The sequence below is a fragment of the Scaptodrosophila lebanonensis genome, unplaced genomic scaffold (genome assembly GCF_003285725.1).
Source record: "Scaptodrosophila lebanonensis strain 11010-0011.00,11010-0021.00 unplaced genomic scaffold, SlebRS2 tig00000085-arrow-pilon, whole genome shotgun sequence".
Classification (NCBI taxonomy): Eukaryota; Metazoa; Arthropoda; class Insecta; order Diptera; family Drosophilidae; genus Scaptodrosophila; species Scaptodrosophila lebanonensis.
Window position 1 is genome coordinate 831,624 of NW_022060564.1, and position 15,536 is coordinate 847,159.

Below are 15,536 nucleotides of genomic sequence, written 5' to 3' on the forward strand. Positions count from 1 at the left end.
ATGAGAGTCAGCAGATGGAAATGTTGGGTGGGTGGCTACACAATATAGCTCTGTTTGCTTTCATTTCTATTGTGCAGTCGCATGTCCATTGCGTCAAGGACTTCTGAGACATGCGGCATTATGCCATCCGAGACAAGGACAAGGCATTACAAAGGTAGAGATTAATGTGACTAACTGTTGATATTTGCGAAACAGCCCAGACAGCAATACTTCGTTTAGTTTCAGTTCTATATTAAACTGGGTTTTATTATTAAATATAGTTGCAGAACTTAATTACAGACTAGCCCTAGAATTTCGACAAAGTTTCGTTGCTAAAGTGTTGAACAGGATCTGCTGTTGTTTCCCTTCTAGTAAATTTTTAGAATATATTTCAAATGTATGTATTTCTGTATTTATTTATTCTAATTGCAACAAGTTTGATAAACTTTTAAATATTGAAGCCCAATTTATGCAGCCTATTAATTTAATTACAGTTGCTTTCGGGAGATTTAAATTAAGTTGGAGATCCTGGGTCCGTTAATAAGTACATAGAACTGATGTTGCCCACAGCAACACATTTTTGCTTGACATTTTCACATAAATCACATATTTTAGTAATAAACAAAAAGTTTGAATAAATTTTGGTTGTACGCGGCCGTTGCCAGGACAGGCGACAACAATTTGTGCCTTTTAACACCTCGTTTGTTCATTGCCTGTCGAAGCGCAACAAATCGTTTATTTATTTTAATTTCATTTTTTACTCCACCCTGGTCGGCAGACGTTGAAAATTATTAGACAAATTTCATGCGCATGTTTGCATTTGCAGAGTGTTTTGTTTTTATTTTATTTTTAACACTGGTGGCCCCTGCCGGACAGCGCAGATCGCAGGGGAGGAGGACAATGACGACAATTCATGTCGCGCGGTTGTCAGGACACCGGAGCGACAGCGAAAAAAAAAACACAAAACAAAAAAGAAAGTCAACGCGTAATAATAAATGAGAAGTGGAAAAGTTTTCGCTTATTGTCAAGCGTAGTTGGGGCCATAAAAAACAAACTTCAATAGCAATAAGGCGCAAAAAACAAAAGCTGGACAAAGCAGGAATAAAAGCAAAAACAAAAACAAGAACAAAAAGAACAAGGCTAACAAAAAGTTCAAGGCACTGACTTTATAGCTGCAATAATACACCAAAAACAAGAAGCGACCAGCGGGGTAGTGGGCGGCCTCGGTTGAAAAAAGGTGAGCCACATGGCGAACAACAACAACAACAACAGCAACAGCAAGAATAACAAAGCAAAATCGCCGCCAACGTCGCGTTGCAGCGTGATATCCTCGCTTGGTTGGGCAGCTGCAGGAAAGGGGCTAGCTGTTGGCGACGGCATGGGCAGGGCGCGGGCGGGTCTCCAATGTGTTGAGGCACTTTGGTGAGGTAACGAAATGTAACAAAGTGCAGGGCAGAGCAGGAGAGGACAGGGAAGGCGGGCGAACGGGCACGTGGGTGGTCTGTCGGGGATCGCTAACAGGCTGGTTTGTTATGTGGCTTATGCCGGAAATTTGTATTTAGGCGCCCTCTTTCTTTTGTTGTTATTGTTGTTGCCGCCGTTGGCGCGATTAATGTCGACAGTTTGCACCCGAGGGGTTCCCATTGGTCAGAATGTGGTGACTATTTTATTTTTGGCCTGCTAAAGAAGGTAAAATATGGTTGACTATCTTTTGTTGACCTAGGATTTATTAAATGGTCCATGATACATTTTTTGTAAAAACTATGCAGCCAGACTGCGCGATAAATAGCTAAATAATGCATTCCCAAAAGAAAATAGAAAATGGGAATAATGCAAATAATACCCAAATTAATTGTCAACTCTCCATATTGAACTGATAAATTTGTTGAATTATATTATAAGAATGATATGAATGGAGTATTTAGAAAGCCACCAGAATAAAATATTCTTCTTTGGCTACCGAGACATGCCAATCTTACTTAAATTAGTGTACTCAAAAAACTGTCATAAAGTTGACATAAATCTTTCCTGAATGACAAATGAATCCATAGGAGAAAAATAAATTTTATGGAAATGAACCACAAACTTGTACCGCATTCACACAATTTAAAAACTTCTCTTTCATTAACATTACACAAAAACTGTAAGCTATCGCGACTATAAAAAAATAAAAATAATCTGACTTAACAAGGTCAAAACAAACACACCAGCACTATTTGATCCGTAACACTCTCAACTCTTGCCAACTTTGGCCTGAACCTTTCCCCTCAAACGTCAACTCACTTCCTGTTCAACTATAATTTTTATGGAAAACACCCATGTGTTCAATTAAAGGCCGTTTTAATATCAATTTACAAATGATTTCATGAAATAAAATACCCACTTTTTGTTCAATTAATAGAATTGCAATTATTACATAAGCCATAAAATACACATACGTGTATCTTAAATTTTGTACACACACCATCACTTTAATCTGCAATAAAGTTTATAAATCTATTCTAATTTTGCAATTCATTATTTGCAAATATCTCTAAAGCTAAAGCTAAGCTTCCCACTAATTTTTAAGCAAACTTAAGATGAATTAAGTACAAGATTATTCGATTATTGACTATTCCCTTATACAAAGGTGATTATACAAACAAACAAATATATAAAAAAGAAAGACATAACTACATTTAAAATCGATTCCTCGCCAATTTAACAATTATTTAGAACAATGTTAATTGAAACTAAAAGAACTAATAACTAGCCTGGTGCTTATTATATTGAAAATTCTGTTAACATTTCAGTGTTTTACAACATCGAAAATAAATACATACGTAATACTCATTGCAACATTAAATAGTAAGCCCCAGTGCTTAAAATGACTTGAAGTCTCCAACCTATTTACGAATCGGAAAACTTGTGCACCATTACGATTGTTACAATTACATAATATTAATGAAACAATTCGGTATGCGCGTGCGGCAATGACAAAAGGACAATGTTGACAACTTGCCATGCCATTTGTGAGCACGCAGAAGCCAAACGGCCAAGGTTCGTCCACAAGGACGGGACGGGAAGGGACAAGGAGGGGCAACCAACAAATAAACCAACTGACAAGCAGGACCACTGGCACATTAATAAAGTCAATAAAAAGCGAGACAATAGTTGAAAGTGAACAAATGAATTGAAATTACTTAAACAAACTCATTAGCGTGTGAAAGTCAGGGCGGCCGTTCATCACTCTGGCCGCGCATTGTTGACACCAATTGTTTGCCTTGTAGGTCCACCATTTGGACATTAGCATTAATATACCAGCAAGTTAGGGGCGAGGGAACTCGTCGATTTCTCCCCAGAGAGTGTGACACGCCAGTTTTTGCTCCAAAATTATTACTGCGACGTAAATAGCTATTGGGATTCGAGCAACGATGGCAACGCCTGAGCCATTTGCAACTCATTGTTTTGTCGGGCCATGGCTAGCAATACGCCCCTCTGGCCACGCCCACTACATCAACAGCGGCAACAACAATAACCACATCTATTGCTATTGTTTGTAATTAAATTTTCCAACCTTAATGTGTTAAGCATAGTAATTTAGTTGGTGGGTCAAGCAGTCCAGACACGGGTTTAAATTGTCATAAATGTGTCATCGTTGTGGGCGTCTGTCGCGTCTGTAGCGCCCGCCCCAACGTCCTTGGCAGCTTGACACCTTGAACTATGCGCGGAAGGGGATGGCTTGTTCATTTGGCTGACAGCGCGCATATCTATAATTTTCATTAATTTAAATTGATGTTGCTGCATGGCTGAAAGGTGGAAGAGAGGACAGGTCCTGCCAGCGTTTGTGTACTTTGCTGTGGACTTTGTTCATTAATTATTTAAGCATTTATTGAATTTTAAAATCGGTTTTTGTGCGATAAGTTTACCGCCCACAAAAAGGAATTTAATTGCATAGTAATGTGAGTTCTTGTATAGAAGAATTTCTAATAGCATTTAATATTCCAGCAATGTAGAAGTGGACACTTTGCTAGTCTGAATCTGTGGTTAGAGTAAGGCAAATGCAATTACTAACATAGTTTATGTAATTCGCATTGAATAGTTAGTTGTTCTTAGTATTCTAAGCAATTCTTTGCGGAGACAATGGCTTTGTTAACCTCCCTCCCCAATATTTGATTGTTGTTAATATTTAATTATGGTTTACTGCATTTTTTTAAATTGATGAACAATTGTTTTCAAATAAAATGAACAGTTACCTTCTGAAGCTAGTGTGGATAATTATTCATTATAACCAAATGACCGATATTCTCTATGAATGTTACCGAACTAATCATTTAATTCGAAATTATGGCAAAAAGTTAATAGGGAACTTTAAGCATAGCTGTTCCGGGAAGATATCCGATATCTTCATTAACATTATTCTATATTATTATGTTATTTATCCTGGCAAAGCAACATCTTGCATACCATAGCCATCGACTATACTGCATACAATAATGAATAATCTGGGTCTCTTGCCCCAAATATATTTGGAATATTTATCAAAATTTTCTAGAATTTTGAAAAATTACATACCATTTTTGATCAAGTGCGGAGTATAGAAAGGTGCGACTTTAGAATGCGGCCCGATTCAAAATTCAAAGTTAAGCAATTTCGGCTACATTGATTAGATTTTCTTTGGTTGGTAGTAGCCGCCACCCACATCACATTTTAAGGACCACCCTATGCAATGTTTATGAAAGTCTACACCAGCATAGCCCGCACCAGCATAGCCCGCACCAGCATAATTCGTAGCAGCATCCGAAGATCGAGTACTGACAGTTTTTGGCGCAATGCCCTGCACTCAGGTGTGCGTCCCTTGAGCTGCCAGAAACAATTGCCATCGCGCCAGGAGCATCTACATGCGCTCACCAGAACGGAATTCGACGTGCTGATCATAGGCGGTGGTGCTGCTGGCTGTGGTTGCGCTTTGGATGCCGCCGCCCGAGGTCTCAAAACGGCTCTGGTCGAGGCTGCGGATTTCGCCAGCGGCTATACCTCGAAGAGCAGCAAGGTAATCGACGGGGGGCCGACGGCATTGCAGAATTCCATTCAAAGTCTGGATGTGGCGCAATTAAATCTTCTAAGACAGGCAATGAAGGAGCGTGCAGTTATGTTGAAAATTGCGCCTCATTTGAATCGACCAATGCCCATGCTAATGCCCATCTATAGCGGACTGAATATGCCCATTTGCTGGCTGGGATGCAAACTGTACGATATGTTCGCGGGAAGTGCAAATATAAAGGGCTCGCACTTCCTCAGCAAGGAGGCAACACTCGATGAGTTCCCGTTGCTCCGCTCCAAAGGCCTGCGCGGCTCTGTTGTCTACTATGATGGCCAGCATGATGATGCACGCATGTGCTTGGCGCTGGCCATCACAGCAGCGCAGCAGGGCGCCACTGTGGTCAACCATGTGGAGGTCATTGAGCTAATCAAGCAGGATGGTTGTTGTCGATCTGCGGGCATGCGTGATGTCCTGACTGGTAAGGAGTTCTATGTCAACTCCAGGATGGTAATAAATGCAACGGGAGCTTTAACCGATCTGGTGCGCCAAATGGACGATTGCAAGGTTCAGCCCATCGCCGCGCCCAGCTGTACTACGATGGTCTCGTTGCCCAGCTACTTTGGCTCGCCACGCTATGGTTTGGTCAGTGGTAATGGCTCTTACAACCCTTCGCTGGTGATGCTACCATGGGAGAATCACACGCTGCTCGGAATTCTGAATAGCGATTGCGAGGAGCTGACCAAGGAGCCAGCGCCTACTCAGGCCCAGGTAGATTGCTTGCTCTCGCAGGCTCGAAAATACCTGGAGGAGAATGTAGAGTTGGGGAATCATCATATGCGCAGCGCCTGGATGGGCATTAGGCCCGACGTCCATTGGCCCTATGAGCATAAGTATCAGAAACCCACTCGCCCGCTCCAAGACTATTTGGTGGAGGTGAGCGACAACAATATGATTACCATGGCCGGGGGTCGTTGGAGCACGTATCGGCTGATGGCAGCCAAGGCAGTTGATGTGGCCATGGAGTGTTGTCCACTGGAGCCGGAGAAACCAGAGAGTAACACCTCAAATCTTCTGCTCGACGGCGCCCATGGCTGGCATGGTTTGTTGCCAGTGGAGTTGATGCAGTGTTACGATATACAGTCGGATGTGGCTCAACATTTGGCCGATGCTTATGGCAGTAATGCGCACCATTTGCTGGCCGAAAGCACTCCGGGCTCGCGAAGACGACTGCACTGCAATTTCCCCTACATAGAGGCCGAAGTGCAGTATGCAGTCAGACATGAGTATGCCTGCACTGTGGTGGATGTGCTGGCCAGACGTTTGAGGGTGGCCTTTGTGGACGCCGTGGCCACTCTCCACATGCTTCCTCGAGTGCTGCACATCATGAGCAGGATGAAGGATTGGAGCGAGCATGATCAGAAACTGCAGCTGCTGCTGATCCAGAAATTTCTTTGTCGCGAGATGGGTCTGGGTTCGTTGGTGCAACCCCGCAGCAATGTCAAACGCAAGCAAAGTGTTTCATCGAGCGAGGTGGACGGGCCCCTCAGGACACCCAAGGCTCCGCGCCAACTCAAGACCAGACAATACTCTGGCCTAATGGCACAGCCAGCCTATGTGGAAGAGCCACCCATTGAGCTGCCCAAGAAATCGGTCCTTTCCAAATCCACATCCCCTAGCCAACAGCTCTCCTATAGACAAAGAAAGCAGCAACTGAAACGCAAACGTATCCAACAACAAAAACAACAACATATGTGTGCAAGCAATGAAGTTGTGTTGTTACCTAAAAAGCCAGTCCAGCAGGCGATTATTAGACATAAGGTGTGTATGACGGCAAAGATAAAAGCAACGCCGACGCCCCCATCCTTACCCTCACCTAATGCTTCACCCACACCCTTGCCGACGCCTCTACCCACGCTTTTGCCTCCATTGACGCCATCACCCAAAGCAGACTCAGTAGGAATAAAGCCAACCTGCAGGAATAATACGACTTTGAGGAGCCAATGGCGCAATCTTTTGATATGCTAAGAACCTAAGAAGCTAAAGAGGATGCAGATAATGAACAAGCACACGCACGCACAGCTACAATCGGAATATATATTATACACATATTATTGCTGTTTTTTTGTTGTGCGTGCCTGTGTCTGCGCTATCGAAACATTACTTATACATATAAATATATATGAGTAAGGAGAGGAGAGAATGTATTTGAAATGCGCGCAAAATAAATCGTTAAAATGTTCAACTTAAATCGAAGCTATGGCGACAAACCAGAAAGTACAGTCACACTTCTTTATAAGGAATTTGAAAATCAAAACAGATTAGAGGTGCCAAATCAGTCAATAGGGAACCCATTAGATATTTTTTAACTCCTAACATTTTAATAGATTTTTTTTTTTGAAAATTCTGGTACACTAGGAAACAATATTAAATAGTTTCTTTCAACAGACATGTACATTTCGCAATCGCCGTGGTATCTTCTCATTTATAGTATTATGAATGTTTAAAGGTTTATAACGATTCCTCCTCTGTTTTCTATAGCGATGTTTGATTGTACATTTATAATTTGCACTTCCCTATCCCCCCGTTTCTTCTTGCTCTCTTCTGAGTGTTGTTTATGACATCGTCGTCTGGCAATTACTTTGGAAGTTTTCTGCCTTGGGAAACACAACAACAGCAATAACCACAAGCGTAACAACAACACTCACATACCTAACAATTGTTGGCACTCGAAACATAAGGAAGTCGATTTTTTTTGGTTGAGAATCGATGTGTTTTTTATGCTGCTGCTTCGATTTTCGTCGCTCTTGTTGTTTTTAATAAATTACCTAAATTTGCATGCGACTGAGAAAGAGAGAGAGATAGAGAGGGGGGGTTTGGGAATGTGAGCTCTTATTTTGAATTATTGTCGTTCTTGGAAAACGCTTATCGCTCATCGATTTCCCTATTTATTGGGAGCCTGTTTGTGCGTACATGTCGCGTATCGGATCGTAGAAGGAGATGAGGGGATGTCAAATGCGTGTAATATCTTGAATAATGGGAGCTCGTTAGCTGCTTAAGTGTACGTTTTACGGCCAATTCTAAAGTATTTTACAATTAGTTGGCAATAGCCGTAAATTTTGTGCGTTTTAATTAAAAGGAATTTGTGTTCCGCGTGTGAAGAAAGTCATAAGCGCGGATAATTGGAGTTTGTTGTTGTTTGGTGTGGATAATGTTAACCACACCTGATGTTAGCCATATTTTGCGAAAATTTCTGAAAAAAAAAGTGCAAAGACTTATTTGTGGAATAATGAATTAGTTAATTTATAGGCAGAGCAAGTCGGACGTGATTTCTATATTAAAACGACACACACACCAACATCGTTTTACTTTTAAAACAAATAGCTTGCCAAAATAGAATAATTGTCGTATACATTAGCGCCCGCTTCTATTCAAGTTCATTTTCCCCGTTTGACATGTTTTCTTCTTCTTCGTCTCTGCCTTTCTCTGGACCATGTCGTGATTTTGTCTCAAGAAAGTGACCGAACCCATGCCCATCTCGCGACTTAGAAACGTGCAGACGCGCTGCATCTCAATCAGCTGCATTTCCTTGCTCCATTGAAGCCGGCTGGCCATGATTTCGACAACGCGTGGCAGTATCTGGAGGGTGGCGCCCACATCGAGGAAAGCTATCCTCAGACGTCTTGCCAACACATCCACAGCGGTCAGTGCGTACTCGTTGAGCACGGCATGGTGGACTTCGGCCTCGATGTAGGGTAAGCTACAGGAGAGCCGATCCTTCATGCCATTGCAGCAGCAAAGGCACTTGAAGGCATTGGTGCCGTACGCAGTTGCGAGATGAGATGCGATGTCCAAGGGCAGATCAAACGCTTGTCTTAGATCCCAGGCAAGTTGGGGGCGCCAACGCTGAGCACCTTCAATGAGCAGGTGTGCGGTGACGCAGGGGCCTCTGGGCTGCAAAGCTGCCACCTTGATGGCCTTGTCAATGGTCTCCTTGGCCATGGCACGGTAAGTAGTCCATTTGCCTCCAGCTACGGTAATTAGATTCTTGTCGCTTACCACAATCAGATGACTGCGGACCAAAGATTTTGTCTGTGAATTGGGCTGCTTGAGGTTGGACACCAGCGGACGCAGACCTGTCCAGGCGCTGAGCACCTGCTCTTTCGTTGGGCGCACCTCCTCTCGCACAAATTTACCCATCTGTTCCATTATATAGGCTACATCATGAGTGCTGGGCTGGGGGTGGGCCGTCAGGTCTGCCTGTGCATCGGTGGTGCCCACCAGCGTGTACCCCTTCCAGGGCAGCATGAAGAGCACGCGTTGGTCACTGGTCTCCGGATCGAGGATTCCACAGCCGGAGGCGCAATACGAGCCACGCAGCATAATATGCGTGCCGGAGGCCGCTTTGGTCATTGGCGCAGCTTGCGGCTCCTCCAGCCTGCGCACACTATCGACAAACGGCCCGGCGGCATTCACCACAGCACGGGCACGTATAGCCATTACGCGGCCCGTCAGACGATCCCGCACCAGTGCCCCTCGCAAGCCATCGCGCGTCGGTCCCATCAGTTGCTGAACTCGCACATAATTGCAAACACAGGCTCCGGCATGCATCGCTGACAGAGCGATGGATACACACATGCGTGCATCGTCGTGCTGGCCATCGTAGTAGACTACAGAGCCCAGCAGATCCTTCCTGCGCAACAGCGGAAAGGCACGCAACGTGTGCTTTTTGCTGAGAAAGTGCGAGCCCTTCAAATTGGCGCCCCCAGCCACTAGATCGTAGAGCTTCAGGCCGGCCCAATATTTGGGCAGCTGCCACCACGTATAGATCGGCAATAGAATTGGCAAGGGCTTGGCCAAGTGTGGTGCAATGTTCAGTAGAGTGGCGCGCTCTCTCAGCGCCTCACGCACCATCCGCAGCTGTTCGATGTCCAATCGGGTAACTGCCGCCTGCAAGTAACGCACGCCGCCATGGATGAGCTTGGTGGACTTGGAGCTGGTGCCGCTGGCAAAATCATCCGCCTCTACTAGCGCCGTCTTGAGTCCGCGTGATGCTGCATCTAAGGCGCAACCGCAGCCGGTGGCGCCTCCGCCAATTATCAATACGTCGAAGACATTCTCGTAGAGCGCTTGGAGCTGGGCGCTGCGTGGCAGCAGCTTCTGGCGAGTTGGCCGCCACGGTGGGGGCGCCTCCTTAGAGGCACCCTTTCTCTTTACGTGGGCCTTGGCTTTGATCAGGCTGCTATATAATTTGGCAAACATATTCCGGTGTGTGGCGCATTATTTCTTCAAGTGCAAAAATTTAGATACCCTTTAGCCAAAAGTTGTTCATTCAAAATGTAAAATGTTTGAGATGCTAATGAAAAAATATCGAATGAGGATGCATAGCTACTGGGATGGTAGTAGTAGTAGTAGCTTAGTAACCACTGATTTAATGGTTTTTGTAGTCTGATAGACTTCTTTGGGTGACGAAGCTGACCGATTCAAACGATCAGTTCTACAGACGAGACTTGAGACAATAACTAAAGCATGTATCTAACAGGTTTTAAAATCGAGCCTCACATGATCTGATGTTCCTTTGTTCCTTTGTTCCTCTTTTCAGAAATATGAGGAACTTTTCACGGTATTATGTCAAAGAGCTCTACTTAACTAATGGAACTAAAAGTTTCACAATTTACAACCACGAACTGGAGCATTTCATGCCGTTTGCGAAGCTCAAAGCTCTAGTTAGTGCACTTAGAGCTAGAGCGTCATAAATAAACCTATTAAAGAAGTCCAACAGCCAAAACACTTTCGTTTTTGAGACTGCCCAGTTGTCCGTCCAGGCGTTGCGGCAACAATTCGCTTGCATTTTTATGCTGATTAGTTTGGTTAACAATTTGCAGCACGCGAAACTATTTCAAGAACTTCAAACATAGGTCGCTGTAGTACGAAAACAGAAATACCGGGCACGCGCCAGTGTTGCCAAGTGGCGGCAGTGAAAAATTTTAATAAGTTTCGCCGCAGGCTGTTAGGAAGTAATATGGAAAAATGCATATGGCGTACACGCGAGCTCGTAATAATAGGAATTTTCGCCAACGAACCGCAGCCATTAGGGCAACGCATACAAACAGCCAAGCAAACACACACCATCCCACATCGAACATACATATGCCCACTCATGTGTGTGTGTGCGTTGCTTTTCATAATGCAGTCAAGGACATTTAGGCGAAGAGCGCTGTAAAAAATATGCTTTAAATTGATGGCAGCAAAAAAAAGAGAAGCACAAAAAATTTCAGACGGAAGTATCGCTGTAAAATAGAAAAAGATATAAGTGCCAAACGGAAATGACAGCAAAATAGTGTATAATAAAATATGCTTTTCATTGCTCTTTGTGTCGCAGAGGATGAGGTTTCATTGTCATTCCACGCTGTAGCACCGACTGCCACGTAATATGCGTTATGTTTTCCTCTTGTCTGCTGCTCTAGAACTCCCACAGCAAATGCATAACTCGTGTTTTATCGGGGGGCGGATGGGCAACTGGGCATTGCAGGTTATTCAGAGTACATCGATGCATTATACTCTGTATTTGTATAGTAGTTCGAGATACTTTCCATAGTACTTGTGTAAGTTTTCATTATAACTATTTATAATTACTAATGTATATCAGGAAGCTAGATTTAAGACCGCTATATATATGTAATATGGTAAAGTGCAGGCCATAATAAAACTTGTGTCAGAAATCTTTACATGGCATTGCTTTATGAAGAATAAAGAGCTTTCCAACAAACGGAGCAACAACAACAACCCATTCATTTAGAATAAAGATACTTATTTCACATATTACCGTTGAACTAATTTGTTCCGCTAATTGTTCTCTTCTTACGAGTACCTTAAAACTATTAATACATGATAGGTGCTATTATTTATTTGGTTTATACGAAATCGGTAAAGTGTTGATTTTGAAGGTAGTAATATGATTAATTGGTATTGATGGGAAAGGATGGGATTTTGGGATTTTTCTGCATAGAATTAAATGTGTTATAACGAAAGAGTATTGGTGTTGTGCAATTCAGGAGCTGAACAATTACAATTAATCCGACAACATAACTTAACTATAACTATCACTTTATGCAAATTCATAATTATTTATCCCCATTTTATAAACGTTTGCCATTCTTCATTTTAGCTATAGGCTTACTTAGTATGTATCATGCTTAGTATGACTAATATGTACAAAAATATCTATGGAGCAAACGAATACCATAAATATGTGTAGAAGTGTTTAAATGAAGCGAAAACCTCTAACAAGTTACCGACACGCGCACAATTTTGTGCTTACATTTCACATTGCCATTGCAACAATATTTTCGCACACAACTATGCATAAAATCATAATATATCCTGCAATATCTAGAATACATCAGATGCCCAGGCACACTCAGAAATAAGAAGTAAAAGGCAGAAAGTCAAGTAAGGCAGCCAAGTTGTTGGGAGCCTGGCAAAGCTGGCACTCAGCTGCAAAATATTGGACCAAACGATAAGTGACAAATGTGTAAGGCAAACAAATGTATATTTTATACATATGACAAGCTCGAGAGCTGGGAGTGGGGGAAGGGCATCTACTGCTTGGATTCGCTGTCGACTGGGCTGCTGCTCAGATGCAAAACTGTCAGATAAGTGTGGCGAGTAAGCGACTTAGTCTTGGCATTTGTGCCCGCAGGTGACATGTTAAACGTCTTGTAAGCATTTTCCTCACTCCACTCAAAAGTACAGATAATAAAGACAGCAACAACAACAAATTCAACCAGTAAGTGGAAAAGTGGTGTATGCAAGGCAAATTTTCTGGAAAATAAATAAAGAGCTGAACAGGATGTAGACGTTCGTTCTATCTGCAGTTGATTTCTTTTCTCTTTATTTTTTGTGTTTGTGTGCTTCAAAAACTTCAAAAGGGTTGGCTACGTTGGCTTTTGGCTTAAAGCATATTTGATTATGTCGCAAAATATGCTCAAGGAGGGCCGCCTTGAGTTTGTCAAAGATAAATTTAAGAAATATGCAAATATTTTCTAAAACTTAGGCAAGACAGGGACCTCCGCCTATTTGGTATTTACGTTTAATCGTCAACCCTTCCCATGTTGTTCAAATTGCAAATTATTTTCATAAATTCTTTAATATGCGCAATTTTCTCTCGTTTTTCTGTTTGATGTGCAAACGATGCCTGATGAGTTTGTGGCTAAAAAACAATTGAGAAACGCCACAAAGTATGTAACCTTTAGAAACATTTTCAAAGTAATTGCCTTTGAAAGCTGAGTAAATATTACTCTGTATTGCAAAATCGAAAATATATTTTATCTCGAATTTATTGATAAACGAATATTTGTTGTTTTGACAACAAATGCTTAAATAACAAACTCTGCTGTAGTTGCAATAATTTTGAAAATGTATCTTTTGCATTGGCCTTGTTTGATTTATTTACAGGAGCCTTTGGAATTTCCATTACATGTTTGCTTAAAAACAACTATTCTTTAACTTGTTATTGAAAATGTTCTAAATTTAATGCTGCAAATATTTGAATAAATGTCACCCTTAGCTCGAACGATTTGTGCAGCAGAAATATGGTTGTATACTCTTAATCAAGCAGTTATTTTTCGGTAAGCGTTCAAAACAATTTCAAAAGCATTGACGCTTTTATTTTTATGCATTTCCAGTTAGGAAATAAATTGAAAGCAACTCGAAGTAGGCTTTGAAAACAGTATCAATTTCATTTGCAAAGGAGAACAGAACGATACAAATAAAAAATGGTAATAAAAATTAAAAAAGCATATAAAAACTTATTTGTAAACTCATTGAGTAAAGGAAAGTGACAAAATTTATTGATACATTCAATAAAAAAATTCATTTTAGTTCGCTATAAAAAAGATATTAAAATTTGATATAACACACAAAATTCAAGATTATTTGAAATAATGGTGAATGGAATTTGAAGATTTAAAGGAGCTATTGTAACTTATTCCAACTCCAATTAAAATAAACGCCAGAAAGCATGTCGCCGCTCAATCAGAATTAGAACTAACCGGCGCGGCATTCGCTCAATCAATCAATCACTGAGAGGCTCATTACGAGCGCCTCATCTAATTATGGTCGCAAAGAATTCACAATCTGGTGACACACATACATACACACTTACCCTTTGAAGGTATTTCGGCCAGTGTGGGCGCCGCTGTTAGCAACATGGCGAAAATAATGAGCGCGGTGGCTGGGAAGATTCGCATTTTAGACCGGCTGTTATTGTTATTTCTCTTGATGTTGTTGTTGTGGTTGTTGTCGATGGTGATGGTGATGGCGCTGGCACGGGGCACAGTTAAAATCTCTGCAAGGCAATGGAAAATTTTACACTACAACATTTGGGCAAAACACACTTTTCCTAACACGCACTCACACCCACACGGTGTGGGGGGTAGAGGTGGGGGCGTAGCTGTGTGGTGTGTAGAGACGCGCACGGCAGCCAACGTTTTCACCTTTAATCACTTAAACGGCGCATAATCAAGAGCAACAACAGCGACAACAACAGCAGCAACAACATCGTTGCAATCAACACCGACAGCATTGAAATTGAGCGTCATGATGATGACGACGACGACGACGACAGCGTTCCCTTTGATGACGATGATGAAGATTACGATGACGATGATGACGTGCGGCTTTGCCAGCACTTAACAGTGAAATGGTGGATGTGATGTCGGCGGCGGCGGCTACGGCTTCATCGTATCCGGCCAAAATGTTGTTGCCTTTATTGTTGATGGTGCCATCGCTGTTGTTGTTGTTGCTGTTGTTGTTTACACGCGTTTTTGTAGTTCGTCCAGAGCTTTTTGACTTTTAGCAACGGCACCGTGTTTGTTTTTGTTTTTGTTTCTGTTTTGTTCGCAGAATGGGCGGTTGTTTTCGTTTGGGTCTCTGCCTCGTTTGGCGTTGCCAAGTTAATTTCGTAGGCGTTGATTTGACGCGTTTTGACTTTGACTTCGTTGCTGTGTCGAGATTAAGTCGAGACAATTAAATGAAATATGTTTAGACAGTGTTTAGACAGTAATTTGATTTTATTGCCAGGCCATAACAAGTTAAAGGCAATATTTTGTGGCATAACTCCAGGCGCCCAAAAATATGTAGACTTGCTCTATATTTACTTTGAACTTTAAGGCAACCTACTGCTTATCAAATTTGAAATAATGCCAGCAATTTAAATATATTTTTTGAAGTACACCATCACCATTTTCTAAAAATCAGTCGCACATATTTAAATACACAAGACTTTTTCAGTTTATAGCGAAAACGTAGATCAACTCCACTTCTTATTGTAATTGCAATATCGATTCCGCTCTATATCAATATTCGTATAATTTAGATAAATGATGCTAATAAGAACCATATTTTTAATCTTACTGCCTATGGCTTAGATATTAAGATTAATTAAATGTAATGCGAGCTACTTGTAAAAATTTACAAATTCGTTTTACTAAATGCATTTGGGTTCGGCATTTCGTACCATAGTTTGTTTACTTTT

The 15,536-nt window shown here is 41.9% G+C and overlaps 2 protein-coding genes across 4 annotated transcripts in view; one reads left to right on the forward strand and one right to left on the reverse strand.

Moving 5' to 3' along the window:
- Positions 1-15,536, reverse strand: part of LOC115626525 (Down syndrome cell adhesion molecule-like protein 1 homolog) — a 149,938-nt gene that overhangs the window by 43,787 nt on the left and 90,615 nt on the right. For 2 of the 3 annotated variants that reach the window (XM_030521904.1, XM_030521905.1), the window contains exon 3: positions 14,166-14,348. The exons of the other annotated variant lie outside the window; for it this stretch is intronic. In XM_030521904.1, the coding sequence (XP_030377764.1) occupies positions 14,166-14,250 (85 nt within the window). In that variant the 5' untranslated portion in view covers positions 14,251-14,348. The remainder of the gene's footprint in view (positions 1-14,165; positions 14,349-15,536) is intronic. 3 annotated transcript variants of the gene reach the window in all.
- On the forward strand, positions 4,530-7,250 carry LOC115626522 (glycerol-3-phosphate dehydrogenase, mitochondrial). Its single transcript, XM_030521902.1, has one exon. The coding sequence runs from the start codon at positions 4,688-4,690 to the stop codon at positions 7,025-7,027; it is 2,340 nt and encodes a 779-aa protein (XP_030377762.1). The 5' UTR covers positions 4,530-4,687; the 3' UTR covers positions 7,028-7,250.

Excerpts from the sequence above, each read along its gene's own strand:
- LOC115626522 (XM_030521902.1), top strand. The coding sequence starts at position 4,688 with ATGTTTATGAAAGTCTACACCAGCATAGCCCGCACCAGCATAGCCCGC.